The 17,323-nt window shown below is 52.5% G+C and overlaps 1 protein-coding gene and 1 long non-coding RNA gene across 2 annotated transcripts; one reads left to right on the top strand and one right to left on the bottom strand.

Moving 5' to 3' along the window:
* The first annotated feature begins 10,571 nt into the window (after positions 1 to 10,571).
* On the top strand, positions 10,572 to 13,739 carry LOC115833019. The gene is made up of 3 exons (XR_004028445.1): positions 10,572 to 10,657; positions 12,345 to 12,581; positions 13,342 to 13,739. It is a non-coding gene; the product is annotated as an uncharacterized LOC115833019 (long non-coding RNA).
* A 610-nt stretch (positions 13,740 to 14,349) lies between these two features.
* LOC115833012 (atherin-like) lies at positions 14,350 to 15,964 on the bottom strand. Its single transcript, XM_030805502.1, has 2 exons — positions 14,660 to 15,964; positions 14,350 to 14,618 (listed from the first exon to the last, which is right to left on the bottom strand). The coding sequence occupies exons 1-2, from the start codon at positions 15,356 to 15,358 to the stop codon at positions 14,454 to 14,456; spliced, it is 864 nt and encodes a 287-aa protein (XP_030661362.1). The 5' UTR covers positions 15,359 to 15,964; the 3' UTR covers positions 14,350 to 14,453.
* Between the last annotated feature and the right edge of the window lie 1,359 nt (positions 15,965 to 17,323).

Genomic DNA, 17,323 nt, shown 5'->3' with positions numbered 1-17,323 from the left:
TGAATGCACTTCCTTCCTGTTTTCTGACATCCCCTGAGGAAGAACATGTGGAATCAGAGAGACCTCAGTCTCAATCCCAGTAGTGCCACTTCCAAACTGTGTGACTGAGCCATTGTGTTGACTTTGATGGGGACAACAGCTAACACTTATTGCCAAGCCCCTGGCTAAGAACTTTACTACTTTACCCATGTATTCCTCACAAAACTCTATTGGCTGTGTGCAATTATGCTCCTTATTTCACAGATGGTGGGGTGAGGGCAGGGGGAAGAAGAACTCAAAGAGGTTATGGAGCTTACCCAGAGTCATAAAGCTTGTCTGAGCACCTCCTTCCCCTCCCCAGAGCCCATTCCTGGAGCCACTGTCCTCTACGGAGTAACATCCAGGCAGCCCTGCCTGGGAAGCTGTCCCCACCACAGTGCACAGGGGGAAGGCTCCGGCTCCCCGGCCAAGGAACTGTGCTATGGCAGGGGCTTCAGATTTTAGACAGGTGGCTGGTGGGTGCAGTGACCAGGAAAGCCTTTGAGAGAAGCTGGCATTTGGAAAGAGCCTTGAAGGACAGAGAAGTGTTGGAAGGCAGGAAGTTTGGGTGTGTGGGGGAGGGGCAGGTGGGGACAGCAGGAGGAAAGGCGGGGTGGAAAGAAGCCCAGGCAGTTCCAGGAGGATCGTGTGGCTGAGAGTGGCCGCACTGTGAGAACTCAGCTTCGAAGGACAGCTAGGGCCATATGTGGGGGGCCCGGCCCTGGGTGTCTGGACCTTGTCTTCTCTGGGTGGCTACTGTCAGCATCCTGTGCACATGCTGGTTTACCCCTCTCCTGGGTTACCTGGGATGCCATCCAGGCCCTGTCTGGCCACTGTGACCAACCTCCTCTGTGGCTGGGTCCTCTTCCCACAGTCCCCAGTGCTGGCCTGGCCTAGTGGGCTGGAGACTGCTGGGCACAGACCCCAAGAATAGATGGTCAGGGTCTTTCCAGAATGTCCCTTCTCTGTCTCCTCCAGTTACTTCCCAGGGGAGCCCAGAGCCTGGGCCGAAGCCCACCCCAGCCCTGAGCTTTCGGGGAGCCACTCTGCATGATCCGTCCCTGGATGCGGCTGTGTCCCATCCCCCTTGCCCTGGGGACCAGATTGTCAGAGGCTCAGGGAGTTTTAAGCTATTAATTCTCTTTTCTTGCATGCTTCTGATGCCTTGGTTTAATTTTTTTTTTTTAAAGAGATAATCACCAAATTTCTTGGTTCTGCCTCGCGGACCACCATGAGAGTAGAGAATCCTGGAATCCCACTGACCTCAGAGGCCCTCTGCTCCACACCTCCTAAAGCAGCCCCGAGGCTGGGATCTTAAGCCTTTAAAGTTCCCCTCCAGTGATGGGAGCCTCACCGAGGACAACTGTAGTCGTCAAAAAATTCTTAGATTGAATCAAAACCCTACTCCCTGGGATTTCAGTTTGTGGACTCTAGTTTTCTCCTTTGGGACCATGAATTAAATCTAATTCCTAGCCTAAGCACGGTAGCTCACGCCTGTAATCTCAGCATTTTGGGAGGCCAACTTGGGAAGATTGCTTGAGGCCAGGAGTTTGAGATCAACCTGGGCAATGTAGCAAGACCCCATCTCTACAAAAGTAAAAATTAGCTGGGCATGGTGGTGCATGCCTGTAGTCCCAGCTACTCAAGAAGCTGAGGCAGGAGGATCTCTTGAGTGCAGGAGTTCAAGGCTACGGTGAGCAGTGATTGTGCCACTGCATTGCAGCCTGGGTGACAGAGCAAGATCTTGTCTCTCCCTTCCCCACAAAATCGAATTCCTCTTTCTCATGATGCATTTTACATGCAATAACAAAAAGAATTGCCTTTCAAGGAGCACCTGCTGTGTGCCAGGTACTTTTCACACATCATTTCTAGTCCCCACAATGACCATGCCCCATGGGTACCAGTGACGTTGGTGGACACAGGCTGATGCCTCCCACACCCCTTCCCTCTGCCCTACCCGGCAGCCGCTATATGGTTCCAGGGAAGATGAGGCCATCTCCTGGCTCCAAGGGCTGCAACAAGTGACCTAGGCCAAGCCAATCAGCACTGTTCTTCCCAGTCTGCAGCGATTGGCTCAGAGGTGGGCACACGACCTTGGTTGGTCCAATCAGAGAGACTCTCAGAACTTTTGCTGGAACCAAGCTTCTTTGTATAGGAACTTGCAAGGCCCTAGACTGAAGAGCTGGGGGCAGTTCTTGTGGGATCACGAGGCGAGTCAGCTTCAGGGGAAAGCTGAACCTTACAGAAGGCAAAGAGGAAGAATGGAAAAACTCAGCCCTTAAAACTCTTTGTGAGCTATTGGATCTCACCTGACGGCAGCCCTGCCTCTGAAACCTTCCATTTCATGAGTCAGTTAATATCCCTTATTGCTTAAGTTAGCTTGAGTTGGATTTTCTATCCTCTGCAACCCAAAGCATCCCTGTACTACTGTAAAGGAAACTGAAGCTCAGAGATGCTGATTAACTTGCCCAGGGTCACTCAGCTCTTAAGTGAGCGAGCTAGGATTTGGGCTCAAGGGGGGATTTGGGAGGGGTTACAGCAATTGTGTTCTCCTCACGTCATCTCTTCTTTGGTCTGAAGGTCCCCAGGTGCTCTTAGGACCTGATTTTGGCCACCATCCTGGTCCTTTCCTTTGGATACTGATTTGCAAGCCTCTCTCTTTGACCACTTTTCGAGCTTTCCTCTTTTTGGTCCCTGTCATCCTTCCTAAATCCACAGTCTCTGGCCGCCTGAGTCATGTCCCCTAAACCTGACACAGTCAGGAGCCCTCCTGCCTCAGGAACCTCCTGTGGCTCCCCAGTGCCTGGGCAGTAAGTCCTCATTAACATTGTTGGTACATTCTTGGAAACTGTGACTTTAGATAAAAAGACAAGGCATTTAATGAAACCAATATTTTGTTCTCATCTGTATTATAATATATTATAATGAAGCAACCTTATTTGAGGACCTGCTGTACGTCCTTTTGCTTAAAGTCGCAGTTTCCAAAGACCTATCCACGACAGCATTGAGGACTTCCTGGACTGTCATGCCTGACCTCCTTTGTGTGTGGAAAGCTTCACAAGATCTGAATCCTGCTCATCTTCCCAGCCTCATTTCCCAGTGGCCCCACTGGACTCCTGGCTGTCCCCAAACATGGTTCCTGATTTCACACCTTTGCTCAAGATGTTCCTTCTTGATCGTCCTATGGGAAACTTGCATTTATCCTTCAGGGCCCAGGTCAAATGCTTCCTCCCCTGGGAAGCCTTTCCTGCCTTAGGGCAGAGGGGATTCTCCACTCCCATAGCCTCTTGAGCTTCATACCTGTTGGTCCTAACGCTTGGGACCTGGCTGCTGTCTTTCTGGTCTGGGACTTCCTGCAGGAGAGGGTCAGCTGTGTTCTCTGTGCAGCTCTTTTCTCACCTGTTGTGGTCACCTACAGCCCATTGCTGCTTGAAGCCTTGAGCACTTGTTGGCTGGGCAGGGCAATCCCTGGGGCCATTTGCAGGGCTGGCACTGACCTGGTGGGAGTGTCCTTTGTGGGGAGTTGGCTGCAATCGGGCGGCCTGGCTCCATCACTGACCCAAAATAGTTTGGAAATGGAGCTCCCTGAAAGGAGCTGGCATTTGGGTACCAGGCTTTTGCTGGACGCATTGCATGCTGCAGCATCTCCTATTACCCCTGCTGTAGCACATGGGGGAGGTAGGCAGCACCCCCACCTGCTCCTGTGGGGAAATAGGGGCTTAGAACATTGCTGTTGTCTCAGATCAAATCCCAGTCTGGTGGGTGTGGGCTCTGCGACTTTGGGCAGGTTACTCTGATGCTCTGAGGCTCAGTTTTCTCATCTGTTAAACAGGGAGAATGTTACTACCTACCTCATATAGCATTGTACCAAGATTAAATGAGTTAATATAACTGAAGTGCTTAGAACAGGACTAGACACATGGTAAGTGCTCCAAAAACGTTCATCACCACTGTAGAGGGCAAAGATAACCCAGGGAGCTGTGGTTCCTGCCTGTGAACTCCTGGTCTGCTAAGGGCTGAGCCCTCTTTCTATTATACTCACCCACTCATGAAAGGTGGTTTTGACCCATTGATTAAATGATAAACAGGCCACTGGTGCCCAAGTTCCTGGCATCGCCCAAGTTCAGTGTGGTTATCTAGGGGCTGGCTCCCAGTGGATATGGGGTGGTATTTGATACATGTGTCCCTACAGCAGTAGGTCCCAAGTGGCCTTGGGCCAGGACTGGGAGGGTACAGGGGCAGAGCTGAACCTGCTGCCATTCCCACGCTCTCACAGATGAAGATGCTGGACAGTGAGAACACCAGACTGGGCCAGGAGCTGGTGGAGCTGCAGGGCCGCCTGGCGCTGGGCGAGCGGGCAGAGAAGGAGAGCCGGCGGGAAACCCTGGGCCTGCGGCAGAGGCTGCTGAAGGGCGAGGCCAGCCTGGAGGTGATGCGGCAGGAGGTGACTGAGCAGGCGGGCGGGCTGGTGCATCTTTCCTCCCCCCAGCAGGAAGCAGGTGGGCACCCTAATGCTGGGACCATTCTGAAAGGCCACTCCCTAGGGCTTGTTCCTTGCCCCACTCCTTGAGACTCTTCCCCAGTTGTAGTAACAACAACCCAAAGAACAGTGGGCCTACTGTGTGCTGGCACAAAATGGGTAGGGAGGGGAACTGCAGATACGACCTTGTTTGATTCTCCCAGCAGCCCCATGGGGTAGGTACCATTAGCCCCATTTTTATTTTTTAGTTTTTTTGAAATGGAGTCTCACTGTGTCGCCCAGGCTGGAGTGCACTGGCACGATCTCGGCTCACTGCAACCTCTGCCTCCTGAGTTCAAGTGATTCTTCTGCCTCAGCCTCCCGAGTAGCTGGGATTACAGGTGCTCGCCACCCGCCCAGCTCATTTTTTTGTATTTTTAGTACAGACGGGATTCACCATGTTGGTCAGGCTCGTCTCAAACTCCTGACCTCAGGTGATCCACCTGCCTCAGCCTTCCAAAGTGCTGGGATTACAGGTGTGAGCCACCATGCCCGTCCTACCATTAGCCCCATTTTACAGAGCCCTCAGAGAGGTCGAGGGATCTACCCAAGGTCACACAGCCACCTAGGTCTGTCTAACTCCAAAGCCCACACTCTTTCTGCTCCGCCTTTTCCGGCTGTTTCATCGCCGTGAATCTGTTGTATGGCCCGGACCAAGTCATGTCATCTCTGTGCCTCAGAGCACTCGTGAGAGACGGGCTAGCACAGCTGGGCATGTATGAAGGGTCCTGGCACAGGTCCTGGCACCCAGCTGCTCAGTACATGGGGTTTCCAGTGAAACTGGTGACTGTGAGTGGTTGACTCTCTAAATGGCAGGGGTGGCTTTGTGTCTGTGTGACCATGCATCCCATCAGTAAATGATTTTTTAGTGCATGCCCCCATTGTGTGCAGATTTATTGATAAATTATGGGCAAGGAGGGGCAGTGTAGCCCAGTGGTTAAGAGAACAGGCTCTGGACACACCTCCCTCTGGAACCAGTGGGCACTTAACCTTCCTGGCTGTTCACTGTGTTCCCAAGTGCAGCCCGCAGCCCCCGTGTGGCCCCGTGTGGTGTGCCTCCCCGCCTTCCCCCGACCCCCCAGGGCTGTGAGTACATGTGATTAATAAGCTGCTGTCAAGCTATGAAAAGAAAAAAAAAAAAACAGAAACAAAAACAGCTGGGCACAGTGGTTCACGCCTGTAATCCCAGCACTTTGGGAGGCCAAGGCTGGCGGATCACTTGAGGCCAGGAGTTCAAGGCCAGTCTGGCTAACATGGCGAAACCCCGTCTCTACTAAAAATACAAAAATTAGCTGGGCATGGTGGTGCTCACCTGTAATCCCAGCTACTCGGAGGCTGAGGTGGGAGGATCACTTGAACCCAGGAGGCAGAGGTTTCAGTGAGCCGAGATTGCACCACTGCACTCCAGCCTGGGTGGCAGAGCTAGACTCTGTCTCCAAAAACAAACAAACAAACAAAAACCCACAAAAACAACAACAACAAAAACAGCCTTTGGAGCTAGAGTGCCTGGCTTTGAACCCAGCTCTGCAGTTTACTAACTCTGGCCTTGGACAAGTTAGTTATTTAGCATCTCTGTGCCTGTTTCATCTTCTGTAAAGTGAGATCCATTCATAGAGTAGAAATTAGAGTTCATATTTTTTGGAAAGTTGCTTAGTGCCTGGCACTGATAAGCCCTATGTATTCAAATGCCAGCTGTTATTACTAATAAACTATGGGCATTACAGGCTTGTATAAAGAATCAAGAGATTAATAAACAAATTATAGGATTTCCTCCCACGGGGATGTTTTTGCACTGCCTGCTTCAGAGGTGAGCACTAAAGGAGAAAGAGTTGTGCTGACCACACAGCCAGGGATGGTGGGCTCCAGTCTGGGCCTTAGGGGTGGGGCGTCGTGTCGGGGGAGGCCTTGCCAACCCCCACCTCCTGGCATCCCTCCAGCTCCAGGTAGCCCAGCGGAGGTGTGAGCCACTGTGCCTGGCACACCCAGCTAATTTTTTTTTTTTTTAGTAGAGATGGAGTTTCACCATGTTGGACAGGCTGGTCTCAAACTCCTGACCTCCAGTCGGGATGATCTGGGAGCAGATGATGGTGATGGCTGCACAACAGTGAATGCAATTCATGCCGCTCAGTTGTACACTTAAAAATGTTGAAAATGGCCGGGCACGTTGGCTCATGCCTGTAATCCCAGCACTTTGGGAGGCCGGGGCGGGTGGATCACTCGAGGCCAGGAGTTCAAGACCAGCCTAGCCAACATGGTGAAACCCTGCCTCTACTAAAACTACAAAAAATTAGTCGAGTATGGTGGCAGACGCCTGTAATCCCAGCTACTTGGGAGGCTGAGGCAGGAGAATCTCTTGAACCCAGGAGGCAGAGGTTGTGGTGAGCCGAGATCGCACCATTGCACTCTAGACTGGGCACCCAAGAGCAAAACTCCATCTCAAAAAAAAAAAAAGAAAAAGAAAAGGTCAGGTGTCGTGGCTGACACCTGTAATCCCAGCGCTTTGGGAGGCCAAGGTGGGCGGATCACCTGAGGTCAGGAGTTTGAGACCAGCCTGACAAACTTGGAGAAACCCCGTCTCTACTAAAATTACAAAATTAGCCAGGCATGGTGGCGCATGCCTGTAATCCCAGCTACTCAGGAGGCTGAAGCAGGAGAATTGAGGAGAATCACTTGAACCCAGGAGGCAGAGGTTGCAGTGAGCCGAGATTGCGCCATTGCACTCCAGCCTGGGCAACAAGAGTGAAACTCTGTCAAAAAAAAAAAAAATGGTGAAAATGGGCTGGGTGCAGTGGCTCATGTCTGTTAATCCCAGTACTTTGGGGGGCTGAGGTGGGTGGATCACTTGAGTCTGGGAGTTTGAGACCAGCCTGGGCAACGTGGGAAAACCCCATCTCTATAAAACAAAAACAACAACAACAAAAGTTAGCTAGGCATGGTGGCGCATGCCTGTAGTCCCAGCTACTTGGGAGGCTGAGGTGGGAGGATCTGTTGAGCCCATGAAGTCAAGGCTGTAGTGAGCTGTGAGCACGCCACTGGGCTCCAGCCTGGGCAACAGAGTAAGACCCTGTCTAAAAAAAAAGTGGTGAAACTGGGACACTTTATGTTATATATGTTTTCTAAAACAACAAAAAAATTAGGCCGGGCACAGTGGCTCATACCTGTAATCCCAGCATTTTGGGAGGCCAAGGCGGGCAGATGACAGGAGATCCAGGCCATCCTGGCTAACACGGTGAAACCCCGTCTCCACTAAAAATACAAAAATTAGCTGGGCGTGGTGGTGGGTGCCTGTAGTCCCAGCTACTCAGCAGGCTGATGCAGGAGAATCCCATGAACCCGGGAGGCGGAGGTTGCAGTGAGCCGAGATCGTGCCACTGCACTCCATCCTGGGTGACAGAGACTCCGTCTCAGAAAAAAAAAAAAAAAAAAAGCCAAGGGACGGGCTAGAGCAGTTCATGCCAGGGCAGCAGGCACCTCACTGAGGAGGTGATGGGTAAGGGGAGAACGTGAGCGAGCAGCTGGGGGAGGGACTCGGGGCGAGCAGGGAGGTCCTGAGTGGAGGTGCGCCTGTCCTGTGGACAGCAGGGGCCAGCAGTCCCAGAGCATCAAGCAGGGGAGTGACGGTTGGGGATGAAGGGCTTGCTGCAATGGACATTATAGGCCTCTATGAGGACTTTTACCCCGAGACGATGGGACCTTCTAGAGCTGGAGGCCCCCAGGGGCAGGCCTGCTTCTTTGGGAACCTCTGAGTGAGGCCTTTTGGGTGGTGACCAAATTTGTGGCTGCAGGGCAGTTTCGGTGTCCCTCTGCCGCCAAGGCAGGATGCTCATGGTAGGACCCGTGTCCTACAGTTCCAGTGCCAGCCTCCAGGTAATGCCCTGGTTCCACCTGCCCTGCCCCCTCCACCTCCCAGGGCCATCACTCCAAGCAGAGTGCACAATTTTCTGCCAGGGAGTTGGGCTGCCTGGATTCCCATCTCAGCCCTGAAACTTCCCAGCATTGAGAACAACCAAATCACTTTTGTGTGTGTGTTTGTGTGTGTGAACCCAAATCTCGCTCTGTTGTCCATGCTGGAGTACAATGGCGTGATCTCGGCTCACTGCAACCTCCGTCTGCTGGGTTCAAGTGATTCTCCTGCCTCAGCCTCCTGAGTAGCTGGGACTACAGGCGTGCACCACTGTGCCTAGCTAATTTTTTGTGTTTTTAGCAGAGATGGGGTTTCACCATGTTGGCCAGGCTAGTCTTGAACTCCTGACCTCAGGTGATCCACCCGCCTTGGCCTCTGAGAGTGTTGGGATTACAGGCGTGAGCCACTGCACCCGGCCCCCTTTTTTTTTTCCTTTTTTGTTTTTGAGACAGAGTCCCCGCTCTGTCGCCCAGACTGGAGTGCAGTGGCACAGTCTCAGCTCACTGCAACCTCTGTCTCCAGGGTTCAAGTGATTTTCCTGCCTCGGCCTCTGGACCTCAGCCTCCCAGGTAGCTGGGACTATAAGCAGGGGCCACCATGCTCAGCTAATTTTTGTCTTTTCCTTCCTTCCTTCCTTCCTTCCTTCCTTCCTTCCCTTCCCTTCCCTTCCTTCCTTCCTTCCCTTCCCTCCCTTCCCTTCCCTCCTTCCCTCCCTCCCTTCCCTTCCCTTCCCTTCCCTTCCCTTCCCTTCCCTTCCCTTCCCTTCCCTTCCCTTCCCTTCCCTTCCTTTCTTTTCTTTCTTCTTTTTTTGACAGAGTCTCCCTCTGTCTCCGAGGCTGGAGTGCAATGGTGCAGTCTTGGCTCACTGCGACCTCTGCCTCCTGGGTCCCAGTTCAAACAATTCTCCTGCCTCAGCGTCCTGAGTAGCTGGGATTACAGGCGCCCACCACTGCACCTAATTTTTGGATTTTTAGTAGAGACAGGGTTTCACCATGTTGGCCAGGCTGGTCTTACGAACTGCTGCCCTTGTGATCTGCCCACCTCAGCCTCCCAAAGTGCTGGGATTACAGGCATGAGCCACCGTTCCCAGTCTTTTCTTTCTTCTTTTTTGAGACAGAGTCTTGCTCTGTCTCCCAGGCTGGAGTGCAGTGGTTCAATCTCAGCTCACTGCAAGCTCTGCTTCCCGGGTTTAAGCAATTCTCCAACCTCAGCCTCTTGAGTAGCTGGGATTACAGGCATGTGCCACCACACCCAGCTAATTTTTGTGTTTTTAGTGGAGATGGGGTTTCACTATGTTGGCCAGGCTGGTCTCGAACTCCTGACCTCAGATGATCTGCCCACCTCGGCCTCCCAGAGTGCTGGGATTACAGGCTTGAGACACTGCACCTGGCCAATTTTTGTATTTTCAGTAGACACGGGGTTTTACCATGTTGGCCAGGCTGGTCTTAAACTCTAGACCTCAAGTGATCCACCTGCCTCGGACCCCAAAGTGCTGGGATTACAGGCCTGAGCCACCACACCCAGTCAAGAGAACAAGCAAATCATTTAACTGCTTTGTTCCAGCCTTGCCTGGGAAGAGGGTTAATTGTTCCTTACCTGTCAGGAAGTTGTCATGAAGTGCCTAGCACAGTAGGCACTCAGTATGGAGAGACTTGAGGTGATGCAGCGGCCACCCTTGCACTGGGCCCTGGGAACAGCGGTGGATGGAAGAGACGAGGCCCAGCCCTCATGGTGCTCATGGTCAGGGTGGGGTGGCAGACATCAGACCCCCGGAGGGTGGGATGAGCTCACTGTAAACCAGCCTGTGGCCAGAGAGGCCTCTAAGGAAGGGGGATGGCCCTAAAGGATGGACCAGTCAAAGAGACACCATGGGGAATGGGGGAGCAGCATGTACAGAGGCCCTAGGGCTGGGACAAAGAATGTTCTAGACATGGGGGATGCAGGGTGGCCAGTTTGTAAAGGGTAAGAGGGTTTCAGCCGGGATGGGCGAGAAGGCCCCTAAGCTATAGCAGATAAGTTGGGCTTGATTCTGAGGGCTGTTGGGAAAGGCAGGGATGACAGTGAGTGAGATGGCATTTGGGGGTGAGTGAGATGTCTGGGGTGGCCCGTGTCTCCTGCATCACTGAATCGCCAGCTGGCCGAGATGGAGGCTGAGAGGGACAGCGCAACCTTGAGGGCCAGGCAGCTGCAGAAGGTGGTGGCTGAGAGTGAGGAAGGTAAGTGTGATCCTCGGGGTCCCTGTTCTCTCTCCTGTGTTTTGGGCAGTTAAGGCAGGAGCCGGGGGATTGGCCTCTGACCTTGCCATGGCCCCCGTGACCTGACTCGGGCTGTCTCCAAGAGGACCCTCCTTGGACAGCCTCACCTGTGTGCAGACCCACATACTATGAAGGGTGCAGACAGTCTGGCCCTGCACTAGGTGGAGTGCAGGCTGGACATGTTGTGACCTGGTTTGGGTCTCGGGGCTGTGCTTGGCCATGCCTGATGGTGTGGGTGGTGGCTGCAGCCTGGTGCAGTGTGGATGGGCGGCTGAGCAGGGTCCAGGCAGAGCTGGCACTGCAGGAGGAGAGTGTGCAGTGCAGCGAGCGAGAACTGCGTTCAAGCGATTCTCCTGCCTCAGCCTCCTGAGTAGCTGGGACTACAGGCGCTGCACCTAGCTAATTTTTTGTATTTTTAGTAGAGATGGGGTTTCACCATGTTGGCCAGGCTGGTCTTGAACTCCTGACCTCAGGTGATCCTCCCCCCTCGGCCTCCCAAAGTGCTGGGATTACAGGCGTGAGCCACCGTTTCCGGCCTATCAGTTTCTTAAGTGACCTTCCAGGGTTATTTTATATAAGCAAATAAAGCAGATTACACACACACACATACACCTTTTTGTATATATGCCTGGTAAAATTTCATCTTCACAGTTCTTGAAGATGCTTTCCTCACCTACTAGTTATAACTGGGAGGTGGCTCTGTGTCAGGCCAGGAAGAACTTCTCCACTGGTTTTTCTTGGCCACAGAGTGTTCCACTGAATGGATGTACCATTGTGTACTTAGTAGCAGTCCCATTTTGATAGACATTTAGGTTGTCACCAGGATTTCTTACATGAGCAATGCTGCAGTGAACCTCCTTGTTCACAAGCCATCTCCTCTGTGCTGGGGTATATCTTTGGATACGTTCTTAGAGGAGTAGCTGGTGGGGAAGGTCTTATGCATGCATAGTTTTCGGAGCTCTCCCTCAGTGCCCTCCATTGTGGTTGTACTCACCCTCCCACCAGCTGTGTAGGGGAGCGCCTGTTACCCCAGAGCCCCTCCCTATGTGTTTATGTGACCCTTTTTTTCCCTCCCCAATCTGATAGTGGACAAATGGTATCCCAGTGTAGGGTTTTTTTTTTTTTCTTCCTCTATAGTTTTTGAGATAGAATCTCACTATGTTTCCCATGCTGGCCTCAAACTCCTGAGCTCAAGCAATCCTGAATCAGCTTCCCGCACAGCTGGGACTGCAGGTGCATAGCACCACACCCAGCACAGTGTAGTTTTTATTTTTATTTTTATTTATTTATTTTTTTGAGATGCAGTCTCGCTGTGTTGCCCAGGCTGGAGTGCAGTGGCATGATCTCAGCTTACTGCAACCTCCACCTCCTAGGTTCAAGCAATTCTCCTGCCTCATCCTCCCAAGCAGCTGGGACTACAGGAATGAGCCACAACGCCTGGCTAACTTTTTGTATTTTTAGTAGAGATGGGGTTTCACCATGTTGGCCAGGCTGGTCTCGAACTCCTGACCTCAGATGATCTGCCTGCCTCGGCCTCCCAAAGTGCTGGGATTATAGGTGTGAACCACCATGCCCGGCCCCCGTGTAGTTTTAATTTGTAGTTGGGAGTGAGCCCCATCCCATTCCCAGCCTGTGCTCTCTCCCCAAGGGACCTGCTGCAGCTGGGAGGGGAGCTGGCCAGGACATCATGAGCTGTCCAGGAGGCGGGCCTGGGACTGAGCACAGGCCTACGGCTGGCAGAGAGCTGGGCCGAGGCAGCCCTGGAGAAGCAGGCCCTGCTGCAGGCCCAGCTGGAGGAGCAGCTGCGGGACAAGGTGCTCCGCGAGAAGGACCTGGCCCAGCAGCAGATGCAAAGCGACCTGGACAAGGCTGACCTCAGTGCCAGGTGGGTACCTGGTGGGTGCTGCACGAGGCAGGCGTCCCTGCAGAAGGTAAAACTGGAGAGTTGGGGAGAAGGGAGCATCTGTTCACTAGGGGCAGGGCCTTCCTCTGTGAGCTCAGCCAGTTTTCCCAAGCACCCCACTGAGGTTCCGAAGGCACTTGCCCTGTGTAAATCATAAACAGCTTAGCCTCCGATGACAGAACTTGTGGCCAGGTGCGGTGGCTCACACCTGTAATCCCAGCACTTTGGGAGGCCAAGGTGGGGGGATCACCTGAGGTCAGGAACTCAAGACCAGCCTGTCCGACAGGCGAAACCCTGTCTCTACTAAAAATACAAAAATTAGCCGGGTGTGGTGGCGCGTTCCTGTAATCCCAGCTACAAGGGAGGCTGAGGCAGGAGAATCGCTTGAACCCAGGATTCGGAGGTTGCAGTGAGCCAAGATCACATCGCTGTACTCCGGCCTGGATGACAGAGCGAGATTCTGTCTCAAAAAAAAAAGAACTTTTGCCCCTTATTCCTGCCACCTGGACAAGTCCTCGAGTGCTTTCCCATGAGATAAAGCTGGTGGGAACCTCATTCCCATTTCACAGATGAGAAGTGTGAGGTGTGGAGAGGAGCTGGGACTTGCCTAAGGTCACACAGCCAGGGAGGTGGATGTTAGGGTCCCTGCCTCGGGTTTGGAGAAGCATGGCGGACACAGAGCTAGTGGATTTGAGAGGCAGGGGTGGTCCCCCACTCACCTCTGTTGTTCCCCCAACTCCAGAGTGACAGACCTGGGCCTGGCAGTGGGGCATCTTCAGAAGCAGAATCTGGAGAAGGATCAGGTCAACCAGGACCTCACCGAGAAGCTTGAGGCTCTGGTGAGCTGCAGCTGCCCCTGAGATGTGGCAGGGTGGGATGGGGTACCGGCCAGATCCATGGCAGCACTGGGGGAGGTGCCTGAAAAGCACAAAAGCAGGCATTGCAGCCCCATGGTGTCGCCCACCTTGGTGGAGAGTTAGGATTGAGCTTCTGTGTGAGCTCTTTGGAACGGTCTTCCTGACCCCTAACCAGTTTGGGGCCTGGGACTTGGCACGTGGCTGGCACGTGCCAAATGGGAAGGGAGGCTGGGTGTGGTGGCACACGCCTGTAGTCCTAACTACTCGGGAGGCTGAGGCAGGAGAATCGCTTGAACCTGGGAGGCGGAGGTTGCAGTGAGCTGAGATTGTGCCACTGCACTCCAGCAAGGGTGACAGAGCAAGACTCGAGGTCAGGAGTTCTAGACCAGCCATGCCAACATGGTGAAACCCCGTCTCTACTAAAAATACAAAAATTAGCCAGACATGATGGTGGACACCTGTAATCCCAGCTATTTGGGAGGCTGAGGCAGGACAATAGCTTGAACTTGGGAGGTGGAGGTTGCAGTAAGCCAAGATCATGCCATTGCACTCCATCCTGGGCAACAAGAGCAAGACTCTATCTCAAAAAAAAAAAAAAAAAAAATAGCGAAAACATACATAAAATATCCCTGGAAGGATTCATAGGCAACAGCATCCCACAGATTTCCTACAGGGTGAGACTGGGAGACAGGAATGGAAGAGATGCCTATTTTAACTTTACAATTTTCTGTACTATTTGAATTTTTTTTTTTTTTTTTTAAATAGAGACGGGGCTCTCTCTTTTTTGTCCATGCTGGTCTCGAACTCCAGGGCTCAAGCCTGGCTCTATTTGAATTTTGAACCATGTAAATATACTGTCTTTTTAGAGAAAAATAAAATCTGGGCACGCGGTGACACTCCAGTCCCCGAAGGGGGTGTCTCCTGCCTCTTTAACATGGCAGGGGCAGTTCAAGTGGCCTGGGAAATCAGCGATTTGGAGGGCCGAGGGCTGGTGCTTTTAAGGAGAGGCGGAGGGGAGAGAGGGATTCCCAGTCCCAGCTGCACTCGGTGCATCCCCTCGGTTACTGCTTTTCTCGGCCCGCAGGGCCCCTAACGTGCTCGAACCCATTGTGCAATAGAGGCGGCCCGGTCCCTTTAAGGCCCCGCCGCGCCTGCGCCTTGGGTTCTCCTGACGCGCCAATCAGGACCCTGAGAAGCCAGTGGGCCGCAGGCGCAGTCGAGGGGCTGGCGGTTGAGGCAGCGGCGGTACTGGGAGGGGTAAGTGAGGGTCGCGAGGCTGCCTGAGCTTCTGAGCGAGCGCCGTGCTTTCGGGAACGCGGGACTGGCGACCCGCGGCGCCAGGAGCTGGGCCGAGGCGCGCCGGCGCGGCTGCCGGCTGCCGTCTGGATGGGAAGTTACCGCGAAGTCCACCCAGCGTTTCTGAGGTGAGGGCGCTGCGCCAGGCTGGGCGGGCGGTGAATCCGGGACCCGCGGGCGCACAGCTGGGTCGAGGCGCGGCCGTGCAAGTTTTGTTGCGCGAGCGCGGGTGGGGGGTGTGGGGGCTGGTGCATCGCCGGGGCCTGAGTTCCCTGCGCTGGATTCTTCGCCTGCCGCTGCGGCTCGCAGCCCACCTCTCGTGGGCGCTGGGGAAGAAACTCGCTGGCAGGTGTTCTGTGGCATCCCAGCGGGTGGAGGGACGGAGCAGCTTCGGGGGCACGTCCTCCTATATCCTGTAGAGGACACTGACCCCGCACCCCACCCTCGAGGCCGGAAATAGGTTCCCTCTGCGGACCTGAGAGGCCAGAGCGCTCGCGCCCCTGACTTGCAAAGTTGGGGTCTTTTCTGGCCTCCGGGCTTCTGCTCCTGGCGGTGTCTCCAGGCTGGTGATGGGCAAGCCAGGTGTGCCAGGTCCAGGATGCACATGAGGAGCGTTTGTAGCCAGCACTGAATCACCTCCTGACTAGCGGGGCAAGCCTCAAATGAACCGCAGGATTTCGGGTGGGTTGGATTGTGGGGTTGCTGTTTGCGCTCCGAGGAGTTGCTGTGAGTTCCCTGTGTCTGGCTGGCTGGCTGGCTTCTTAGATCATCTTATTTGGCGGCCTTTCGCCGAAGAGTTAACCAAGACGTTTGGCCTGGTTTCCTTGCTTTCCTCCTATCTTTTGCTGCTAGAGCTGCTTTCAAAAGGAAGTCTTTCCTGGCAGTGGTACCTTTTCTTTGGGTTACAGTGTTGTTCATCCTTTCTTTGCCAAAAGAATGCCAGTGATTCACGAAGTTAAAGAAAAGATCTGCTGGTAGTGTTTAATCTGTTCGGAGCTGATACGCATTAGTAGCTTTGTTTCATTATTAGTAAAATTTCACTAGTGAACTAGAAGCTATTTTTTTTCTATTCTGAAATGCCAGCTTTAAGATTTCTGAGAACTTTGCGTCAAAGAAATCTTGGAAAAGTTACTGAAGTATAGAGAAGAAGTTCACAATTTTAAATGTGCAGGTGACCCGGGCGCAGTAGATTACACCTGTAATCCCGGCACTTTGGGATGCCAAGGTGGGTAGATCACTTGAGCCCAGGGTTTCCAGACCAGCCTGGGCAATGTGGCAAAACCCTTTCTCTACTAAAAATACAAAAGTTAGCTGTGTGTGGTGGTGTGTGCCTGTAGTCCCAGCTGCCCGGTAGGCTGAGTTGGGAGGATCACCAGAGCCCGAGAGGTTAAGATTGCAGTGAGCTGTGATCATGGCAGTGCACTCCGACCTGGATGGCAGAGTGAGACCCTGTCTCAAAAAAAAAAAAAAAAAAAAAAAAGAGTAATGAATTTTGACCAAGTGAACCACCACAGATCAAGAAATAGAACATTACTAGACTGGGGTATATTTGTAGGAGTGGAGTTGTTGGTTTTAGAGGTATATGAATGATAAAACTTTAGTATTACATATTGTTGAACATTTTCCCGAAGTAGTTGTACCATTTAGCAGGGATATGCTGGTTACCCCACATCCTCGCTGATGCCTGTCGGTTAAAAATTATTTTGCCATTCTAGTAGGGGTGCAGTAACATATCAGCATGGTTTCATTGAGATTGAGTATCTTTTATTGCCATTTATATGTCCTCTTTTGTGAAGTGCCTGTTAAACCTTTTTATCCAGTTTTCATTGATATGCTTGTTTTCCTGTTGATTTGTAATACTTTATTCTGGATATGCCTCCTTTCTAGGATTTATATGTATTGCATTTCCCTTTTTTCAATCTGTAGCTTGTGTTTTCACTCTTTTATGGTGTTTTTTCATGAATGGAGAGTCTCTTTTTTTTTTCTTTTTGAGACAGGATCTCACTCCATTGCCCAGGCTGGAGTGCAGTGGCCCAATCACAGCTCACCGCAACCTTGACCTCACAAGGCTCAGGTGATCCCCCTGCCTCAGCCCCCAAGTAGCTGGGACCTACAGGGGAGTGCCACCACACTCAGCTGTTTTCTATATTTTTAGTAGAGATGGGGTTTTGCCACATTGCATAGGCTGGTCTGGAATTCCTAGGCTCAAGTGATACACCTGCCTTGGCCTCCCGAAGGGTTGGGATTACAGGCATGAGCCACTGCACCCGGCCTGAGATTCTTAATTTTAATGAAGTTATACTTTATCAATCTTTTCCTTTATGGTTACTGCTTTTTGTGTCCTGTTTAAGAAATCAATGCCTAACCTAAGAGTATGAACACATTTTTCTGTGTTAACCTTATAACAATTTTATTTTAGTTTTCGCATTTTTTTTTTCAGACAGGGCCTCACTCTATTGCCCAGGCTAGAGCGCGGTGGCAGGATCTCAGCTCACTCAACCTCCATCTCCTGGCTCAAGTGATTCTCCCACCTCAGCCTCTTGAGTAGCTGCGACTATAGGCATGCGCCAC

Source organism: Nomascus leucogenys, chromosome 24 (assembly GCF_006542625.1).
Source record: "Nomascus leucogenys isolate Asia chromosome 24, Asia_NLE_v1, whole genome shotgun sequence".
Classification (NCBI taxonomy): domain Eukaryota; kingdom Metazoa; phylum Chordata; class Mammalia; order Primates; family Hylobatidae; genus Nomascus; species Nomascus leucogenys.
This window is presented reverse-complemented; position numbering and strand designations above follow the sequence as displayed.